The sequence below is a fragment of the Staurois parvus genome, unplaced genomic scaffold, assembly GCF_062004578.1.
Source record: "Staurois parvus isolate SC_StPar_1 unplaced genomic scaffold, SC_StPar_1.0 ptg000463l, whole genome shotgun sequence".
Taxonomy (NCBI): domain Eukaryota; kingdom Metazoa; phylum Chordata; class Amphibia; order Anura; family Ranidae; genus Staurois; species Staurois parvus.
Window position 1 is genome coordinate 1,241,521 of NW_028318259.1, and position 20,353 is coordinate 1,261,873.

Genomic DNA, 20,353 nt, shown 5'->3' on the forward strand with positions numbered 1-20,353 from the left:
TGATATCTCGCCAGAACGTGGTCAAGAAAATCACGGTTTTGGTGAGAAATGAGTCGATCCCCCCTGCAGATATTGTGGTGTGGCTGGGGAGATATGGGGATGTTATGGCGCCCCTGAGTAAAATTACGGATGAAAGGGGGATCTGGAAAGGTGGGTGGATGACCACCGTCCGCTTGAGGGTGGAGGGAAATGTGCTCCAGCATATTCCTTCCTCTACCTTGCTTGGCAGGGATAGGTTAATAATTTTTTATCCCGGCCAACCGCGGGTATGTCACTGGTGTGGTGCCAAGGGGCATTTTGCCACCACCTGTCCTGTGATGCACTGCTCCTTGTGCCAGGATATTGGGCACCTGGCCAAGGATTGCAGCGTAATAAGGTGCAACTTGTGTGGTTCTGTGGGGCATTCCTATAATTCATGTCCTGAAGCCCTCCGTAACATCTCAGATAGGGTGTTAATAGCTGAATTAGACAGGCTGGATGCCGAGGATGCGGCGGAGGAGGTAGTGAAGGCCACCCTGCCTTCTGGGGCAGGCCTTGGGGAGGTGGAGGAGGTTTCTGTGGTCCCTGAGGTTGCCCTGGTTGAGTCTACAAACCTAGTTAGGATTCCAGTAGTATCATCCGTGGTGTCCATCCCCCTTCAAAAGAAGGGAAAGAAATTGGTGGAGGCAGCCAAAGGGGCTGGGGTGGTGGAGGTTACAGTTGGGCCTTCTGTGTCCATTCCCCCCGTTCTCCTCCCGCTGCGTCGGGATAAGGTGCCTGATAAGGTATCCCAGGCTCCTCTTCAGGGAGGTCAGGTGGGGGTCCAGGTGGAGGAAGGGTGGTCCACAGTTAAGAAGGGCAATAAGCCTGTCCTTTCCCCAGCGGGGTCGGTCTCCTCATTAGAGGTAGGGGATCTGGTTCTGGGGAACAAGTTTGGGACTCTGTCTGGGGAGGAGGAGGAGTCAGGTGATCCTACTTCCCCGTTGGAGGATGAGGACGAGGGGGGGTCTCTGAAGAGGTCAAGGGACCTTTCCAAGAAAACCAAAAGGAAGGTTAAGAAGCGCCATTCTCAATTACCCTAATGGCAGTTCCCGCTCCGATAAAGGTGGCAACCAGTAATGTTGCCAGCATAAAATCTGTAAGTGCTAGAGAAACGGCCTTATTTTTGCTCAGCAGTATTGATGCTGATGTTTTATTTTTGCAGGAGACCCCGTTGTGTAGCTTGGCTGACGTTTATCTGGTCAAAAGGGAGTGGAGGCGTGGTCCATCTTTCTGGTCTCTTGCGGCCCAGCCTTACAGCAGAGTTGCGTTGCTTTTTACCGGTATGGTAACGTGCCGGCGGGTAATTGAGGTGGAGATTGGAAGATGTCTGATCTTGGATGTCCTTGTGAGGGGTCAGGAACTGCGCCTAATCAATATCTATGGACAGCAGTCCAAATGGGACAGGAAATGTCTCTTCACAAAGATCAAGCCTTTCCTTTTTACGTCCCGGCTGGTGGTCTTTGGAGGTGATTTTAACACCGTAACTAGGCCCAAGGACAGGAGGGGCTCCAATGACAGGCTGGGGTATGATAGCGTTTTTCTGAATGCTATAGTCAGGGAGGCAGGTCTGGTGGACACCTTGGTTAAGAGCAGCCCAGACAGCACGGGTTTCACGTTTAGGAGAGGTAATAGTCAGAGTAGGATAGACAGGTTTTTTTTAAAGGAGGACTCTGCCTTCTCGGCTCCTGAGTGTCGAGCGGTGGAGTTTTCTGATCACCTTATGCTTACTGTGATTTTGAATGTTTCAGACAGGCCACTGAGAGGGAAGGGCATCTGGAGAATGAATTCGTCTCTACTGGAAGACGAGGAGGTGAGACGATCTTTCGAGGAGTTATTTCAGGCTCAGGTGACATTGCTGGATTTTTGCAACAGTAAGTCAGAGTGGTGGGAACTTGTCAAAAAGAAATGCCCGCAGCGATAAAAGAAGAAAAGAATTAGCGCAGGGCAGGCATGACTAGGCCCAGAGTGGGAAGGAAGACGTGTGAGGGTTAATGATTGTTTAGAGTTGGTAAAGGATAGCTGGGGGATCTGGTTGGTAGAGGAGAGTGTAGGTGGGGTCTCCTGCACTTTAGGGTGGGGTGTTCTGGGGAGGGGCATCAGTTGGGAGCTGGACGTGGGAGAGAGAGCTTCCCTCCCGCCCGCCCTGTTTGGTGAATGTTGTGTTGCTCCTGGGGGGGGGGGTTACTTTGGTTCCTGGGCGGTGGTTGGTCTTTGGAGGCGGTTCTTATCTTGGAGGTACAAAATGGTGTGGGACCCATCGTTGGTATGGTGTGCCCGGGAACATTCCCAGTTAACCGAGGTTTAACTGGAAGGTGGTGGTGCTGCACTGCGGACGGTATGGTTGTCTCCGAGCTGGTTGGTTGCGGCTGGAGGCCTAGTGGAATATGGTTGTCCGCAGGTGCATTTCGGATCGTTTTGGGGGTGCCTTCAAAGACCAACAACAACTCTTTATGTTTTCTGTTATAAGGAATGGTTGATGTGTTTAAACTTGATTTGTTAATAAAAGGCCGTGTTGGCCATTTTACTCCAAAATTGGTGTTGTGTTTTCTGTAAGTATAGTAAGTAAAGGGGATTGGTATGGAAGGGTAAAGGGTAACGGTGGTGTAGTGGGGTCTGGATGAATCTATCTCGGGTGCACTAGTCATTCGGATTGGCAGGTTTTTCAAGGCCATAGGGAAAAGAAAACAGCTTGATAGATACAATGCCTACCAACGGTTGTGGAGGAAGCTCGACCGCCTTGTCTCTAGCGGTGGAGATTCTGGGGCAATCTCGGAGGCTAAGCTTCTCCTCAGGAAGTTCCAATACGACTGGCGCGCCTCTTTGGTTCTGGAGAGGGATTATGGGAAATATCACTCGCCCGACCCTTTTCAGAACTGCAAACAGAGCGCAGCGGTTAAAACGGTCTCTGCCTTAAGGGATAGTACGGGGTCCCTGACAAAATCCAGGTCAAGGATCCTGGAGGTCTCTAGGTCCTTTTATGAGGACTTACTGAGTGTGAAGAGCCTTGACCGGACAAGGATGTTGAGCTTTTTGGAGTCTACACCGGGTTTGGAAGGTAATGTCTCGCTGGCAAGTTTGACGGGTAATTACAGCAGAAGAGGTGATGAAAGCTATTGACAGTCTGGCCATTAAAAAGACTCCTGGGCCAGATGGTTCGACAGCTGAGTTTTTTAAAACTTTTAAATCCATCTTGCAGAGGTTTATAACAGCTGTCTGGATGAGGGTTCTCTCCCTCCCTCCATGAGGCGATCTGCTGTAATTCTTTTGTCAAAAGCTAAGGATCCTTCGGCTACTGAGAATTGGCGCCCCATTAGCCTTCTCAATGTCGATAGAAAGGTTCTGGCAAAGATCTTGTTCTGGCGTTTGTCGTCAGTGGCGGACGGTTTGCTTTCACGGCAACAGCATTGCTCGATCCAGGGTAGGAGTACCTTTACAGCAGTGTTAGCTGTCCGGGAGGCTCTGGAGCAGTGTAAGGCTGAGGGAAGTACTTGCTGGCAGTGGATCAGGCAAAGGCCTTCGATCGAGTCGATCATGAGTACCTATGGCACCTCCTGGACCGGTATGGCCGAGAGGGGAGGTTTATTGGCAGGCTTAAGACACTGTATAGAGAGGCTGAAAGTTTCATGTTGGTGAATGGTTCGGTTGGGCGGCCTTTTGGGGTCGGATCTGGTGTACGCCAGGGGTGCCCGATGAACCCCTTGCTCTATGTCTTCACCATCGATCCCTTTGTCAGGAGGTTGGATGGTGGGGCGTTGGGCGGGGTGCCGGTGGGTGTCCCTCTCTGAAGGTCGTTGCTTACGCTGATGACGTGTATGTCTTCATATCCGGGCAGACCGGATATAGTGAATGCAGGGTCCGTAGAGAGCAGATATAGTGAATGCAGGGTCCGTGGAGAGCAGATATAGTGAATGCAGGGTCCGGGGAGACCGGATATAGTGAATGCAGGATCCTGGGAGACCGGATATAGTGAATGCAGAGTCCGGGGAGAGCGGATATAGTGAATGCAGGGTCCGGGGAGAGCGGATATAGTGAATGCAGGGTCCGGGGAGAGCGGATATAGTGAATGCAGGGTCCGGGGAGAGCAGATATAGTGAATGCAGGGTCCGGGGAGAGCAGATATAGTGAATGCAGGGTCTGGGGAGACCAGATATAGTGAATGCAGGGTCCGTGGAGAGCAGATATAGTGAATGCAGGGTCCGGGGAGACCGGATATAGTGAATGCAGGGTCCGGGGAGACCGGATATAGTGAATGCAGGGTCCGGGGAGAGCGGATATAGTGAATGCAGGGTCCAGGGAGACCAGATATAGTGAATGCAGAGTCCGGGGAGAGCGGATATAGTGAATGCAGGGTCCGGGGAAAGCGGATATAGTGAATGCAGGGTCCAGGGAGACCAGATATAGTGAAAGCAGGGTCCGGGGAGAGCGAATATAGTGAATGCAGGGTCCGGGGAGAGCGAATATAGTGAATGCAGGGTCCGGGGAGAGCGAATATAGTGAATGCAGGGTCCGGGGAGAGCGGATATAGTGAATGCAGGGTCCGGGGAGAGCGGATATAGTGAATGCAGGGTCTGGGGAGAGCGGATATAGTGAATGCAGGGTCTGGGGAGAGCGGATATAGTGAATGCAGGGTCCAGGGAGAGCGGATATAGTGAATGCAGGGTCCAGGGAGAGCGGATATAGTGAATGCAGGGTCCAGGGAGAGCGGATATAGTGAATGCAGGGTCCAGGGAGAGTGGATATAGTGAATGCAGGGTCCGGGGTTTACTAACACTTTAAAAACTTATGATATTTCATTCAAACATCAAGTCTGGATGACATTTTAAGAAATTTCGAAAGAAAGTAATTGACTCCATGATGGCATAAACAAATATTCAGAATTTTAGGAAAGAAAATCTGTCTATGGCCAGCTTGGCTGGGATCTATCCAGTGGACAGTACAGACAGAAACCACTCTTACCAATCTCTCCCGACACCTTCTGAAGCTTTTCCAGAGTGCGGCTGATGAGGACCACGTTGAAGCCCCTCCTGGCCAGCTACAGCAGGAAAGAAAATCATGTTATAGGAGTACAACATGGGTCTGGAGGGACGGACTGAGGAACACATCATTACCTCCTCTGCGTAGGCCTTCCCGATGCCGTCTGTAGCTCCCGTTACCACTGTGGACAGAAAACACAACTCTTTTAATGAAATAAAAACTCTGAGACTTAATCATCTTCAATTATTTGGTTTGTTAAAAAAGTGTTTGGTGGAAAAAATATTCATCTTTTGATCCTGCCAAAATCTCACAGCACTGCTAAGGAACAAATAACATTTCTAAATGTTCCCTAAACAAAGCAAATCCTCACTTTTTGAGCGCAAGGTTCACTTTAACCTGAAAGGATAACATTGTCCCCCTCAAAGGACGATGCTTGGGCTTGGCGATCGGCCACTGGGCCCTAGAGATGCATGATGGGAGGAGGTCTCATGCTTCCCTATTGCTAGAAGAATCCGTGGCTCTAATGAAGGAGCAGAACATACAGGGGCGGACTGACAACTCATAGGGTCCCCGGGCAATAGGGGATCATGGGGCCCCTGTGTCCTTGCCCAAACTCAAAAAAGCCTATGAAAAAGGTACCAGGGGCATCTCATGGGGCCCCCTACTGACCCCGGGCCCGCGGGCAGTGCCCGAGTTTCCAAATGGTCAGTCTGCTCCTGAGAACATAGTTACATAGTTAGTCTGGCTGAAAAAAGACAAAAGTCCATCCAGTTCAACCATTAAAAAAAAAAAGTTATAATCCTATACCTACTGTTGATCCAGAGGAAGGCAAAAAAAACCAGCAAAGCATGATCCAATGGAAAACATTCCTTCCTGATCCCCCGAGAGGCAATCAGATATTCCCTGGATCAACTTTCCCTATAAATGTTAGTATCCAGTTATATTCTGTGTATCCAAGAAACAATCTAGGATTTTTTTGAAGCAATCCACCAAGCTGGCCAGAACCAACTCTTGAGGGAGTCTATTCCACATTCTCACAGCACTTACTGTGAAGAAACCTTTCCGTGTTTGGAGATTAAATCTCTTTTCTTCCAGATGTAAAGCATGCCCCCTTGTCCTCTGTGATGACCTCAGGGGGAATAACTCTACACCGAGTTCACTATATGAACCACTGATGCAAGAGAACATAGCAAAGATGAGATTAGGCAAATCGGGGGGGAGGGTCTTTTTTTGGGGGGGGTTGGGCTTGTTTTGAAAAAAAAAAAAAAATCAATGTAGGCCTGAAGATTAGGTAAAACTCCTAGAAGAGTATTTTATTTTTTTCTGAAGGCAGAGACCCTGGAGAATACAATGGTGGTAGTTGCCGTTGTACCTGTTTATCTGTATTCTTGTCTAAGTCCTCATGCACACTGGACGTTTGTACCCACATGGAAGAAAAATATTTTTGAAATATATTTTAAAAATATTCATCCCAAATATATTGCCATATATTTGAAATGCTACAATTTTGGCCATATTCAGTATATTTCAATAAATATATATATATATACACTGTATGTTGAAATGCGTTTGTATTACAAAATATATGAAAAATATTTTTAAAGTACATTTCAAATATACTGAATGTCTTCAAAAATACAAATCTACATTTTTGGAATGGATTTACAAATATATGTAAAAATGACTTTTTTATATGTTAAAAAAATCTGAAGAATATATTTAAAAAATATGTATTTTTAGAAATATTTTTTTTAAATCTATTCTTGGGGGGGGGGGGGGGGGGGGGCTAAGAGCCTGGGAAATATGGCAGGCTGCTGCACGGGAGGGGGGGATTGCACAGATTTACACACGTTTTCCAGTGGGTACCATTCATATCTGTGCGATTTCAAAGTATTTCCTGCACTACTTTGGTTTGACTTTCATGCGACTTTAGGGCCACAAACTTCAATGTAAACCCTCCAAAGTTGCATGAAAGTCGCACTTGAATGTTGTACGTGCGGCTTGTGTGCGACTTTGTACAGAAGAAACTATTATCCTTGGTCAAAGCCACAGTCGCACCAAAGTTGCACTCATCCAAAGGCGCACTCATCCAAAGTCCACCAAAGTTGCACTCATCCAAAGGCGCACTCATCCAAAGGCGCACTCATCCAAAGTCCACAAAGTTGCACTCATCCAAAGTCGCACTCATCCAAAGTCCACCAAAGTTGCACTCATCCAAAGGCGCACTCATCCAAAGTCGCACTCATCCAAAGTCCACAAAGTTGCACTCATCCAAAGTCCACAAAGTTGCACTCATCCAAAGGCGCACTCATCCAAAGTCGCACTCAGCCAAAGGCGCACTCATGCAAAGTCCACCAAAGTCGCACTCATCCAAAGTCACACTCATCCAAAGTCCACCAAAGTCGCACTCATGCAAAGTCGCACTCATCCAAAGTCCACCAAAGTCGCACTCATCCAAAGTCGCACTCATGCAAAGTCGCACTCATCCAAAGTCCACCAAAGTCGCACTCATCCAAAGGTGCACCAAAGTTGCAGCAAAGTCTTATCAAGTCACATGATTTGGAAGTCGCACAAGTGTGAATGGAGCGTACAATGTTTAAAGGATAAGCTCACCTTTGGGAACATGTTACATGTTGTGCTCATTCTTAGGGTGTAACATGTTCCCAATGCTACAAAAGCCCCCCCATTCCCAACCCGTAACGGCAGTACAAGGAGAAGTTCCCCGCACTAGCTGTCTAATTTTAAAAACAGAGCGGATGTGCGAGGCTCCGCCCACACGGCCGTGTCATTCATTCACAGTGTTCAGTGAATGAATGAACTACAAGTCCCAGCAGTCTTAGTGGCTGTCAGCTTGTAGTTCTCAGTGAACTATCACCGTGTTGTGGAGAGCCGTGATAGTACGGTACATTGATTCTTCCTGTCAGTACTCGTGCTTGCCTGCACACCCCACACATCCCGCACATCTCGTACATCGCGTACACCCCGTACACCCCTTACACCACGCATGCCCTGTACATCCCGCACACCCCGTACATCTCCATACATCCCGCACACCCTGTACATCTCCTTACTTCCCGTACACCCCGTACATCCCACACACCCCATACACCTCGCACATGCCACACTCCCCACATCCCGCACACCCCGTACATCCCACACAAAACGAACACATGAAAAATGCCTAAAGACGCTACACTCAAGTGTGAATTCAGCCTAAAGGTCTACTTCTATTTCAATCATTTTAATAAAATTCAGGCAAAAATACAGATATATGGGCAGTGCAGTGGCTAGCACGTCTGCCTGGCATTTTTAGGGTAGTTGCATGTTCTCCCTGTGCTTGTGTGGGTTTCCTCCAGGTACTCCGGTTTCCTCCCACACTCCAAAGACATGCTGGTAGGCTAATTGGCTCCTGTCTACATTGTCCCTAATATGTGTATGTATGGATGTGAGTTAGGGACCTTAGATTGTACACCCCTTGAGGGTTAGGGACCTTAGATTGTACACCCCTTGAGGGTTAGGGACTTTAGATTGTACACCCCTTGAGGGTTAGGGACTTTAGATTGTACACCCTTTGAGGGTTAGGGACTTTAGATTGTACACCCCTTGAGGGTTAGGGACTTTAGATTGTACACCCCTTGAGGGTTAGGGACTTTAGATTGTACACCCCTTGAGGGTTAGGGACTTTAGATTGTACACCCCTTGAGGGTTAGGGACCTTAGATTGTACGCCCCTTGAGGGTTAGGGACCTTAGATTGTACGCCCCTTGAGGGTTAGGGACCTTAGATTGTACGCCCCTTGAGGGTTAGGGACCTTAGATTGTACGCCCCTTGAGGGTTAGGGACTGATGTGAATGTACAATATACAGTTGTGTTCAAAATAATAGCAGTGTGTTGAAAAAAGTGAATAAAGCTGAAAATCCTTCTAATAGCTTTTATTTCCATCCACACAAATGCATTGGGAACACGACACATTCTATTCCAAATCAAAACATGAAGAAAAATACATCAAATTTGTGTTGTTCCTCTAAAAAATTTGAAGAAAAGTGAACATTAGACGGTTCAAAAAACTAGCAGTGTTTGTATTCTTCTTTACAAACTCAAACATTCACTATATAAATTGAGAAATGTTTGCAGATTTTGCTTTCCTTTGAATGACTTCATGAATATTTGGTTGTAGTCGCACTGTTTCTGAGAACTGCTGTACATCTGTGTTGCATGGAGTCACCCAACTTCTGGCCCCTGTGATCAGGTATTCCAGCCCAGGATGATTGGACCACATTCCACAGTTCTTCTCTATTTCTTGGTTTTGCCTCAGAAACGGCATTTTTGATGTCACCCCACAAATTTTCTATTGGATTAAGATCCAGGGATTGGGCTGGCCACTCCATAACGTCCATCTTGTTGGTCTGGAACCAAGATGTTACCCGTTTACTGGTGTGTTTGGGGTCGTTGTCTTGTTGGAACACCCATTTCAAGGGCATTTCCTCTTCAGCATAAGGCAGCATGACCTCTTCAAGTATTCTGATGTATTCAAACTGATCCATGATCCCTGGTATGCGATAAATAGGCCCAACACCATAGTATGAGAAACATCCCCATATCATGATGCTTGCACCACCATGCTTCACGGTCTTCACAGTGTACTGTGGCTTGAATTCAGTGTTTGGGGGTCGTCTGACAAACTGTCTCCGCCCACTAGACCCAAGAAGAACAATCTTACTTTCATCAGTCCACAAAATGTTGCGCCATTTCTCTTTAGGCCAGTCAATGTGCTCTTTGGCAGATTGTAACCTCTTCAGCACACGTCTTTTTCCCAACAGTGGGACTTTGCGGGGACTTCTTGCAGATAGCTTGGCTTCACATAGGCGTCTTCTAATTGTAACAGTCCTCACAGGGAACGTCACACCTTCTTTCATCTTCCTGGAGCTGATTGTTGGCTGAGTCCGCGCCATTTTTGGCTATTCTTCTATCCATTCCAATGGTAGTTTTTCGCTTTCTTCCACGTCTTTCAGGTTTTGGTTGCCATGTTAAAGCATTTGCCATCATTTTAGCTGAGCAGCCGATCATTTTCTGCACTTCTTTATATGTTTTCCCCTCTCCAATCAACTTTTTAATCAAGGTACGCTGTTCTTCTGAACAATGTCTGGAACGACCCATTTTCCTCAGAATTTCAGAGAGAAATGCACTGTAACCAGCATGTACAACATTTGCTGCCTTCCTTCCTTAAATAAGGGCAATAATTGCCACCTGTTTTTCAAAGAATGAATGACCTCACTAATAGAACTCCACACTGCTATTATTGTGAACACGCCCCTTTCAATGAGTGATTCAATGACACAGAATCAGCAGCATGCATGTCATGACTGTTGGGTCTGTTGGATTTCTATTACTCTACTACACCTGCTAGGAAATTATTTGCATGTAGAAATATCATTTCTACCAAAAACAGTGATTGATCCGGTTAGTGATGTCTGACTGCTATTATTTTGAACACAACTGTATATGTAAAGTGCTGCGTAAATCGGTTGAGCGGACGGCAAGGATCCCAGACTTTCCAGGAATGCTGACACATACAAAGGACACTTACCTGCCCATCCCCCGTACTTCTTGAGGTCATTCCTCCACCACCGAGAAAGGACGTGGACTCGGAACCCCTTCAGCAGCTTGCAGGACTGTCTGAGAACCAGGTGGGACACAGTCAGGAAGCCCAGCAGGGCCAGTCCCTGGTACACAATGGAGTCAGACATTTCAGCTGTCCTGTGGGTGATGTGGTGGCTGCCCCCTCCCGGGTGATAATATCTTCTTACTCCCCCGTCCCGTGCACATCCAGCCCGTCCTCCACCACAGTATACTATAGATATTCAGCAGCCTCAATTTTGAGTTGGTAAAAAATTAACAGAAGCAAAGTAAAGAAAAATTCAGCAGGTTAAAGGTGAGAAAACACCATTGGGTGATCAGGTGACCACAAAGTCACCTCTAGGATCAGGATGTGTTATGTCCACTTTCAGGTCTCCAGGATTACATCCCAGATCTGAGGGTTGCTGGTCGAGTCTTCAAGATTTTCTAACGCAAATTAGGAAAATTTACCACTACAGGGATAATTTACTAAAACCGGAGACTCAGAATCTGGTGCAGCTGTGCATGGGAGCAAATCAGCTTCTAACCTCAGCTTGTTCACTTAGACTTTGGCCATAAAACCTGGAAGCTGATTGGTTTCTATGCAGAGATGCACCCTGGCTGCCTCTTCCTCAGAGGAAGCTCCGAGGAAGAGGCAAGTCCTCAAAATGCATCAGCCTATTGGATGTCTACACTCCCCATTGCGGACTGTTACTCAGCGCGGTGTTGACCCAGCTGTTCCTTTATGATGTGCTTTGACTTTACATCCCGTACACACCATACACCCCATACACCCCATACACCCATACACACCATACATCCTGTACACACCATACACACCATACATCCATACACACCATACACATCATACATCCAGACACCTGACGGGGAAACCCAAAACTCAGGGTTCCAGTAACATTTTGACTGCTGAAGCCAGATTGAAAAGTAGATGTTTATTATACAAGCATGTAGCTAGACCTCCATGCAGGGAGAGTAGAACAATACATGGTGTTGGATTCAAAGTAATGCTCTAACTAGGGCCCTCTAATACAATATATATGCTTTCCAGTGGGTGGTACCTGACTATCTGATCTTTCTGTCAAGAGCCATCTGTGTTTTTGGAGAAACTTCTGGAGATGTGATTATTTGTCCACATGTAAATGTCCATCCAGTTTGACAGGTCCTCAAAGGCTGTGACAACAATCATGAGGTCAATGGGTTGTGAGAATGCTGTGGAACTGGTAGCAGGTCAATGGGTTGTGAGAATGCTGTGGAACTGGTAGCAGGTCAATAGGTTGTGAGAATGCTGTGGAACTGGTAGCAGGTCAATAGGTTGTGAGAATGCTGTGGAACTGGTGGCAGAAGTGAAGTACCAGATATTAAGCCAAAAGGAGAGGGCATGAGATGTGGAACTGGTTTTTCTCATACAGAAACAAGGAAAAATAAATAGGTTGTTAGGCCATCTAATTCAATACTAATGTATTTCATATTTATAGCTAAAATGGCTGCTCCATTTTCCCTTACACACCATACACACCAGACACCCCGTACATCCCATACACACCATACATCCATACACCCCACACCATACATCCATACAACCATACACACCATACACCCATACACACCATACATTCATACACACCATACATCCCATACACACCATACATCCATACACCCCACACCATACATCCATACAACCATACACACCATACATTCATACACACCATACACCCATACACACCATACATCTATACACACCATACATTCATACACACCATACATCCCGTACACACCATACATCCCGTACACACCATACATCCCGTACACGCCATACATCCCGTACACGCCATACATCCATACACCCCATACACATCATACATCCATACACACCAATACATCCATACACACCATACACCCATTCACACCATACATTCATACACACCATACATCCCATACACACCATACATCCATACACCCCATACACCCATACATCCATACACATCATACATCCCGTACACATCATACATCCCGTACACACCATACATCCCATACACACCATACACACCATACATCCATACACCCCATACACCCATACACACCATACATTCATACACCCCATACACACCATACACACATACACACCATACACACCATACACCCATACACACCATACACACCATACACCCATACACACCATACACCCATACACCCCATACATCCATACACACCATACACCCATACACACCATACACACCATACACCCATACACACCATACACCCATACACCCATACATCCATACACACCATACACCCATACACACCATACACACCATACACCCATACACACCATACACCCATACACCCATACACACCATACACACCATACACCCATACACACCATACACACCATACACCCATACACACCATACACCCATACACCCCATACACACCATACATTCATACACCCCATACATCCATACACACCATACATCCATACACACCATACATCCATACACACCATACATTCATACACACCATACATCCATACACACCATACATCCATACACACCATACATCCATACACACCATACATCCATACACACCATACATTCATACACACCATACATCCATACACCCCATACATCCATACACACCATACATCCATACACACCATACATCCATACACACCATACATTCATACACACCATACATCCATACACACCATACATTCATACACACCATACATTCATACACACCATACATACATCCATACACACCATACATTCATACACACCATACATCCATACACACCATACATTCATACACACCATACATCCATACACACCATACATCCCGTACACACCATACACCCATACATCCCGTACACCCCATACATCCCGTACACCCCATACATCCCGTACACATCCTACACCCATACATCCATACACATCATACACCCATACATCCCCCATACACCCCATACATCCCATATACACCATACACACCGTACACATCCTACACCCATACATCCATACACATCATACACCCATACATCCCCCATACACCCCATACATCCCATACACCCCATATACACCATACACCCCATATACACCATACATCCCGTACATCCCCCCATACACCCCATACATCCCGTACACACCATACATCCCCCGTACACCCCATAAATCCCGTACACACCATACATCCCCCATACATCCCGTACACACCATACATCCTCCATACATCCCCCGTACACCCCATAAATCCCGTACACACCATACATCCCCCATACACCCCATACATCCCGTACACACCATACATCCCGTAAATCCTCCATACACCCCGTACATCCCGTACACACCATACATCCCGTAAATCCTCCATACACCCCGTACATCCCGTACACACCATACATCTCCTACATCCTCCATACATCCATATACACCATACACCCCGTACATCCCGTACACCCCCGTACATCGCGTACATCCTGCACATTCCGCACATCCATACACCCCCGTATATCGCGTACATCCTCGTACATCTCGTACACTCTGTACATCCCTGTACATCTCCATGCATCCCGTACATCTCCATACATCCCTTACATCTCGTACACCCCGTACATCCTGTACATCTCCATACATCCCTTACATCTCGTACACCCCGTACATCACGTACATCCCGTACACCCCGTACATCTCCATACATCCCTTACATCCCCGTACATCTCCATACATCCCGTACATCCTGTACAGCAAGCAAATATTCTGACAGGTCTGCAGGAGACCTGCATGGCATCAGTGATCTACTGGTCACTGGTGCAATGCTTTCCAGGCTCCTTTGGACAAAAATAATAAATGCACATTTTTTTACCTGCAAAAAAATGTGTATTTATTATTTTTGTCTAAAAGGTGAACTTATCCTTTAAAACAAAAGTTCCAATAATAATGGAAAAGCAAAAATAGAGCGCAGGAAGGTGTCAGGAATAAGGTAACATTTTATGCTCGCTGGGCTGTGAGTTTTGGTCCTTTCTGGCACTACAGTTTATTATTTGTATTTTTTTAATATTTATATTTCCTTTGGCAATAAACTGCAAAACCTTGTGACATGAATATATAAATAAACCCGAAGTCACAAAACACTCTGTATGTATCTTCATTGTAAAAATGTCTCCTCTGCCTCGTGTGTGGTTGAACTCATTCCAAAGTGCGATTGCACACCCCGTGGAATCGCACTTTGGAATGCTCATCAAAACAGTATGGCCTTGACGTTTTATGACACGAAGGGCTTACTTTGAAATCCGTGACACAATGCATTTGACACTTTTCATGTATATGTTGAGCTGGGAAGATATAAATAGTTTTTTGTTTTGTTTTTTTTTTTCTAATATACAAAGAAAACGAACAAAATATATATATATAAATATATAATCTATATACACACACCTTGGAAAGTAAAGGAAAAAAACCTTGCACATGTTGCCCTCACAGCGGTTTTCAGCATGACTAGGGTAACCCATATGTCTCCAAGTCTTTCTACATTTCACCATAACGTCAGGGATCGTGGCGACAAGCGGGTCTGCGCATGCGCAGAACGCCGATCCATTCTAGCCGACGGGCACTAGGACCTGGGCGGCGGGGGCCGCGGCCACGCATGCGCACTCGCGATCGCAGATGCTCGCCTGGCACCAATGACAGGGCAGGGCGCACTATTTAAACCTGCCCTGCACAGACTCTCATTGCCGTATGGTCTATTCATCCTGTGTTCCTGTATACCTGCTGTTGTGACTTGTTGCTGACCCTGCCTGATCCTGACCCCTGCTGACTTCTCCTGCTCTGACCCCTGGCTTGTTTGACTACTCTCCTGGATATCCCTAATCTGATCTGAACTCCGGTTACCGACCCCGGCGAGTGACCTGACTACTCTTTTGCCTGCTGCCTTGTACTACGCTGACCCCACTGTTACCGACCCGGCCCGTCTGACCACGCTCACTATTCTGCCATCCATCCATCCTGCACGGATCCAGTCATACCTGCTCCAGCCTTCTGCCTCTTCACGTCAGGCTCTCTACCTGCATATACCTCTGGCGGATCCCTCTACCACAGGCGGGTGTACTCAGGGGCCGCGACCTGGTCACTGTCTGCTCCAAGTCCATCCCCACCATCAGAGGCCCTGGTGAACAAGCAGACTGGGACTTAGACTCTGCGCTCTGGGGAATCCTGTCCTGTGGACTGCTATAGGTACCACCAGGCGGTTACCGACAGATAACCTTCCCAACTTACACTGATTAAGAAATGACCGAAGAACCAATCTGGAGAAAATTGGCCAGCTTGGCCGTTTATTAACAAATAAACCTAAATAACATTCCTTAAAACAGAAAACATATACATGAACCAACTGTCATAACATACAGGTTGCCGGCCTTGGGAGGCACTTGAGAACCAACTTGTGTATCTGCGTTACTACTTCACGATCCCCAGCCACAAAACACCGGCTCGGGGTCAAACCCACTTCTCGGCACATACCAACTTGTTACCACTTAACAGATAATACCCCATTAACTGGGATCCAACAGAGGACGCCATACCTTAGATGGGTCACTGCTATGAATTGTTCCAAAAATTTTAATGCCTCCAAAGACCCCAAAGGCCCCATTAACTGGGATCCGACAGAGGACGGCATACCTTAGATGGGTCACTGCTATGAATTGTTCCAAAAATTTTAATGCCTTCAAAGACCCCAAACGCCAAAGGCCCCATTAACTGGGATCCAACAGAGGACGCCATACCTTAGATGGGTCACTGCTATGAATTGTTCCAAAAATGTTAATGCCTCCAAAGACCCCAACCGCCAAAGGCCCTAGAGCCCAAACAAAACAAACAACAGGGCGGGAGGGCGGGTAGATTCCTACATGTCTGCTGCTCCCAAGGATTTTGTCGCTCTTTGGGTCTCCTTCTCGTTTACCCCCCCAGCAGCACCACCTACTCTCCTCAAACTCCCAATCTGGTAAGTGACTGCCTTTCTAACCAACTATACCTTAACCCTGACCTGCTTTGTATCCCTTGTCTCCCTTGTCATGTAGCCCTTCACCTATTTTTTTTTTTTTTTTGCTTCGGGCTTATCTTCATGGCGACAAAAGTTTTCCAGCCTCCTGGCTATCCAGACTCCATAGTTCCCCAGTCTTTCTCCACACAGGCAAACTGCCCAACTTAGGCTGCACAGGTTCCTGCCTAATTGCACACAGTCTCATAAGCCTGCCATACATGGATCAAAATTCAACCGGTCCAGCAGGAACCAGCCAAATTTTTGATCAAGGCATGGGGAAAGATTTACTAATTGGTTCCTGCCTAATTGCACACAGTCTCATAAGCCAGCCATACATGGATCAAAATTCAACCGGTCCAGCAGGAACCAGCCAAATTTTTGATCAAGGCATGGGGAAAGATTTACTAATATTGAAGCATTAAAATCTGGACGCTGATTGGCTTCTATGCAGAGTTGCACCAGATTTTGCACTCTGCAGTTTTAGTAAATAACTCCCCATAGGCTAACTGGTTGTGTAATGGCAACTTTGGGAATTCCAGGAAAACTCCGGACACGAACTTGAGGAAAACAAGCTTTTAATTTACCAGCTGATTGACCTAGCCAGACTCGTGTCTGCAAGCTAAGTGCCTTGAAAAGGATCTTACATGGTGTATATATCAGCAATTACGTCACAATGCATATATTTCCTCTTTACTTTTTGTACCTTTAAAATACATTCTGAGCAGTTCAGGATATAGCCTTTGCGGTTTCACATTTAGATAAGATATCATCTAGTGAAAGTTAGGGTGTCAGCTGCTAGACTGGAACACATTGTTCCACAGGAAATGAGGGGGAGGAAGTGAGCTGATGACCTGGTTCTGCAAACAGATCCTTTTAGAAATGTTAAAGCTTAAAGGGAAACTCTGCAATATTTGGGTGCTGCCACAGTTGTACACAAGTTGATCAGTACATCGATTTGTGTACAACCAGCCTTTTGGGTTTTTCCCGAACAATCAGTGCCACCAGTTATAGCAAGCAGAATACAACAGCTCAGCAGGAATTATTCCCTCATCCACCTCAAATGTGTGGATGGGGGAATCAGTTCATTTTTTTTTTTGTTCAGTCCGCTAGTCTTGCCAGCCTTCGGCATCCATGTTGGAGGCTGTGCACCTGCATGGGTGTACGCTGTAATACGTCCTTGTGAACGAGGCCTAATACAGCAGGACATTGTTTTTCTGAGTCCCCTGTAATATAGTTTTATAACCTTTGATCCTGAAGGTAGAGCTGTTATTTTTTGACTTACAGGATATAGGATGACAACGCTGTTTGGCCTGCGGTGAACTGGCACAGCACTGGGGACACGGTCTTAGATGGCAAGGCAGTTTTAAAGGATAAGTTCACCTTTGGGAACATGTTACATGTTCCCATAGCTGCCCAATTCTCTCCCCCTCCCTGTGACAGCAGGATGGGGAGAAGTTCCCCGTACTAGGTGTCCGTTTTTGAAAACTGAGCAGCCGTGCGGGGCTCCACCCACACAGCCATGTCATTCATTCCCAGAGTTCTGCGAATGAGTGGACTCCAAGTCCCGGTAGCCTTAGTGGCTGTTGGCTTGTGGCTCTCAATGAACTAGCATGGTGATGTGAGCTCCGTGGTAGTTCATTGAGCCTTTGCTATCAGACTGTATCTGCTTCCCGTACGGGCAAGCAGATATGCTGACAGTTTGCAGTAGACCTGCATGCAGGGCTGCTGTTAGAAACCATGGGGCCCCCATACAGCCAACCTGACAGGGCTCACTTAAAAAAAAAGTTTTCTGTGCTTCAGTTATGAATGGACCCAGTGAGTGATTAGTACCGATCACTAATTGTGTTTATTCAGGAAAGGAAGGGGCTGGTTAATTTGACATATTTAACAGACCCTTCCTCCACTCTCCACCCTGAAGGATCCTATTGTGTGCTTGCAGCTGCCAGTGGGAAGAAGAGGAATGAAGCCGGCATTGTGGGGGCCCAGGCAGCTGGATGAATCAGATGTGCACAGGGAGGGTGATCAGCATGGTGGGTGTGGTGGTGTAGGGGGGGGGGGATTACCAGAACTGATCCCCTGTATGGCTTTCTCTGCAGAAGTTGAAAACCAGCGGGAGGGAGAAGAGAAGAAGCCAGCTTTCAGATGCTGCAGAGAGAGCCATACAGAGAATCGGTTCCAGAACTTGCCCCCCCCATCGTGCTGATCACCCTCTCTGCCCACATCTGATTCACCCAGCTGCCTGGGCCCCCTGCTGGCTTGGACCCAGTAGAAGGGGGACTGGTGGTACCCCCTTATCCATGGCCCTGCCTGCATGGCACCAGCTATCTACTGATCAGTTGCAATGCTTTCCAGGCTTCAAAAAAAAAAAAAAATAGTAAATGCACATTTTTTACCTGCAAAAAATATGAGCATTTATTATTTTATTTAAAAAGTGAACTTATCCTTTAAATGGGATTTCATTTGTTGCTGCTTGCTTAAAGTCCAACTAAAACAGTTTGTCCTCATGCACACGGGACGTTTTTATCCTATGTGTTATCCTATGTGTCCATCCCCGGCGTGTTATCCTATGTGTCCATCCCCAACATGTTATCCTATGTGTCCATCCCCGGTATGTTATCCTACGTGTCCATCCCCGACGTGTTATCCTACGTGTCCATCCCCGACGTGTTATCCTACGTGTCCATCCCCGACGTGTTATCCTATGTGTCCATCCCCGACGTGTTATCCTACGTGTCCATCCCCGGCGTGTTATCCTACGTGTCCATCCCCGGCGTGTTATCCTACGTGTCCATCCCCGGCGTGTTATCCTACGTGTCCATCCCCGGCGTGTTATCCTATGTGTCCATCCCCAACATGTTATCCTACATGTCCATCCCCGGCGTGTTATCCTATTTGTCCATCCCCTGCATGTTATCCTGTGTGTCCATCCCCGGCATGTTATCCTGTGTGTCCATCCCCAGCGTGTTATCCTGTGTGTCCATCCCCGGCATGTTATCCTATTTGTCCATCCCCGGCATGGTCTCCTATGTGTCCATTCCCAATATGTTATCCCATGTGTCCATCCCCGGCGTGTTATCCCATGTGTCCATCCCCGGCGTGTTATCCCATGTGTCCATCCCCGGCGTGTTATCCCATGTGTCCATCCCCGGCGTGTTATCCCATGTGTCCATTCCCGGCGTGTTATCCCATGTGTCCATCCCCGGCGTGTTATCCCATGTGTCCATCCCCGGCGTGTTATCCCATGTGTCCTTCCCCGGCATGTTATCCTACAGTCAGGTCCATAAATATTGGGACATCGACACAATTCTAACATTTTTGGCTCTATACACCACCACAATGGATTTGAAATGAAACGAACAAGATGAGCTTTAACTGCAGACTGTCAGCTTTAATTTGAGGGTATTTACATCCAAATCAGGTGAACGGTGTAGGAATTACAACAGTTTGCATATGTGCCTCCCACTTTTTAAGGGACCAAAAGTAATGGGACAATTGGCTTCTCAGCTGTTCCATGGCCAGGTGTGTGTTATTCCCTCATTATCCCAATTACAATGAGCAGATAAAAGGTCCAGAGTTCATTTCAAGTGTGCTATTTGCATTTGGAATCTGTTGCTGTCAACTCTCAAGATGAGATCCAAAGAGCTGTCACTATCAGTGAAGCAAGCCATCGTTAGGCTGAAAAAACAAAACAA

At 46.9% G+C, this 20,353-nt stretch overlaps 1 protein-coding gene across 1 annotated transcript in view; it reads right to left on the reverse strand.

Annotated features, from left to right (window-relative positions):
- Positions 1-10,823, reverse strand: part of LOC149452808 (very-long-chain 3-oxoacyl-CoA reductase-B-like) — a 42,385-nt gene extending 31,562 nt beyond the window's left edge. Inside the window, exons 1-3 of the mRNA XM_089688961.1 lie at positions 10,582-10,823; positions 5,130-5,176; positions 4,978-5,053 (exon numbers count right to left, since the gene is read on the reverse strand). Coding sequence (XP_089545087.1) covers positions 4,978-5,053; positions 5,130-5,176; positions 10,582-10,741 — 283 coding nt within the window. The 5' untranslated portion in view covers positions 10,742-10,823. The remainder of the gene's footprint in view (positions 1-4,977; positions 5,054-5,129; positions 5,177-10,581) is intronic.
- Positions 10,824-20,353: the final 9,530 nt, after the last annotated feature.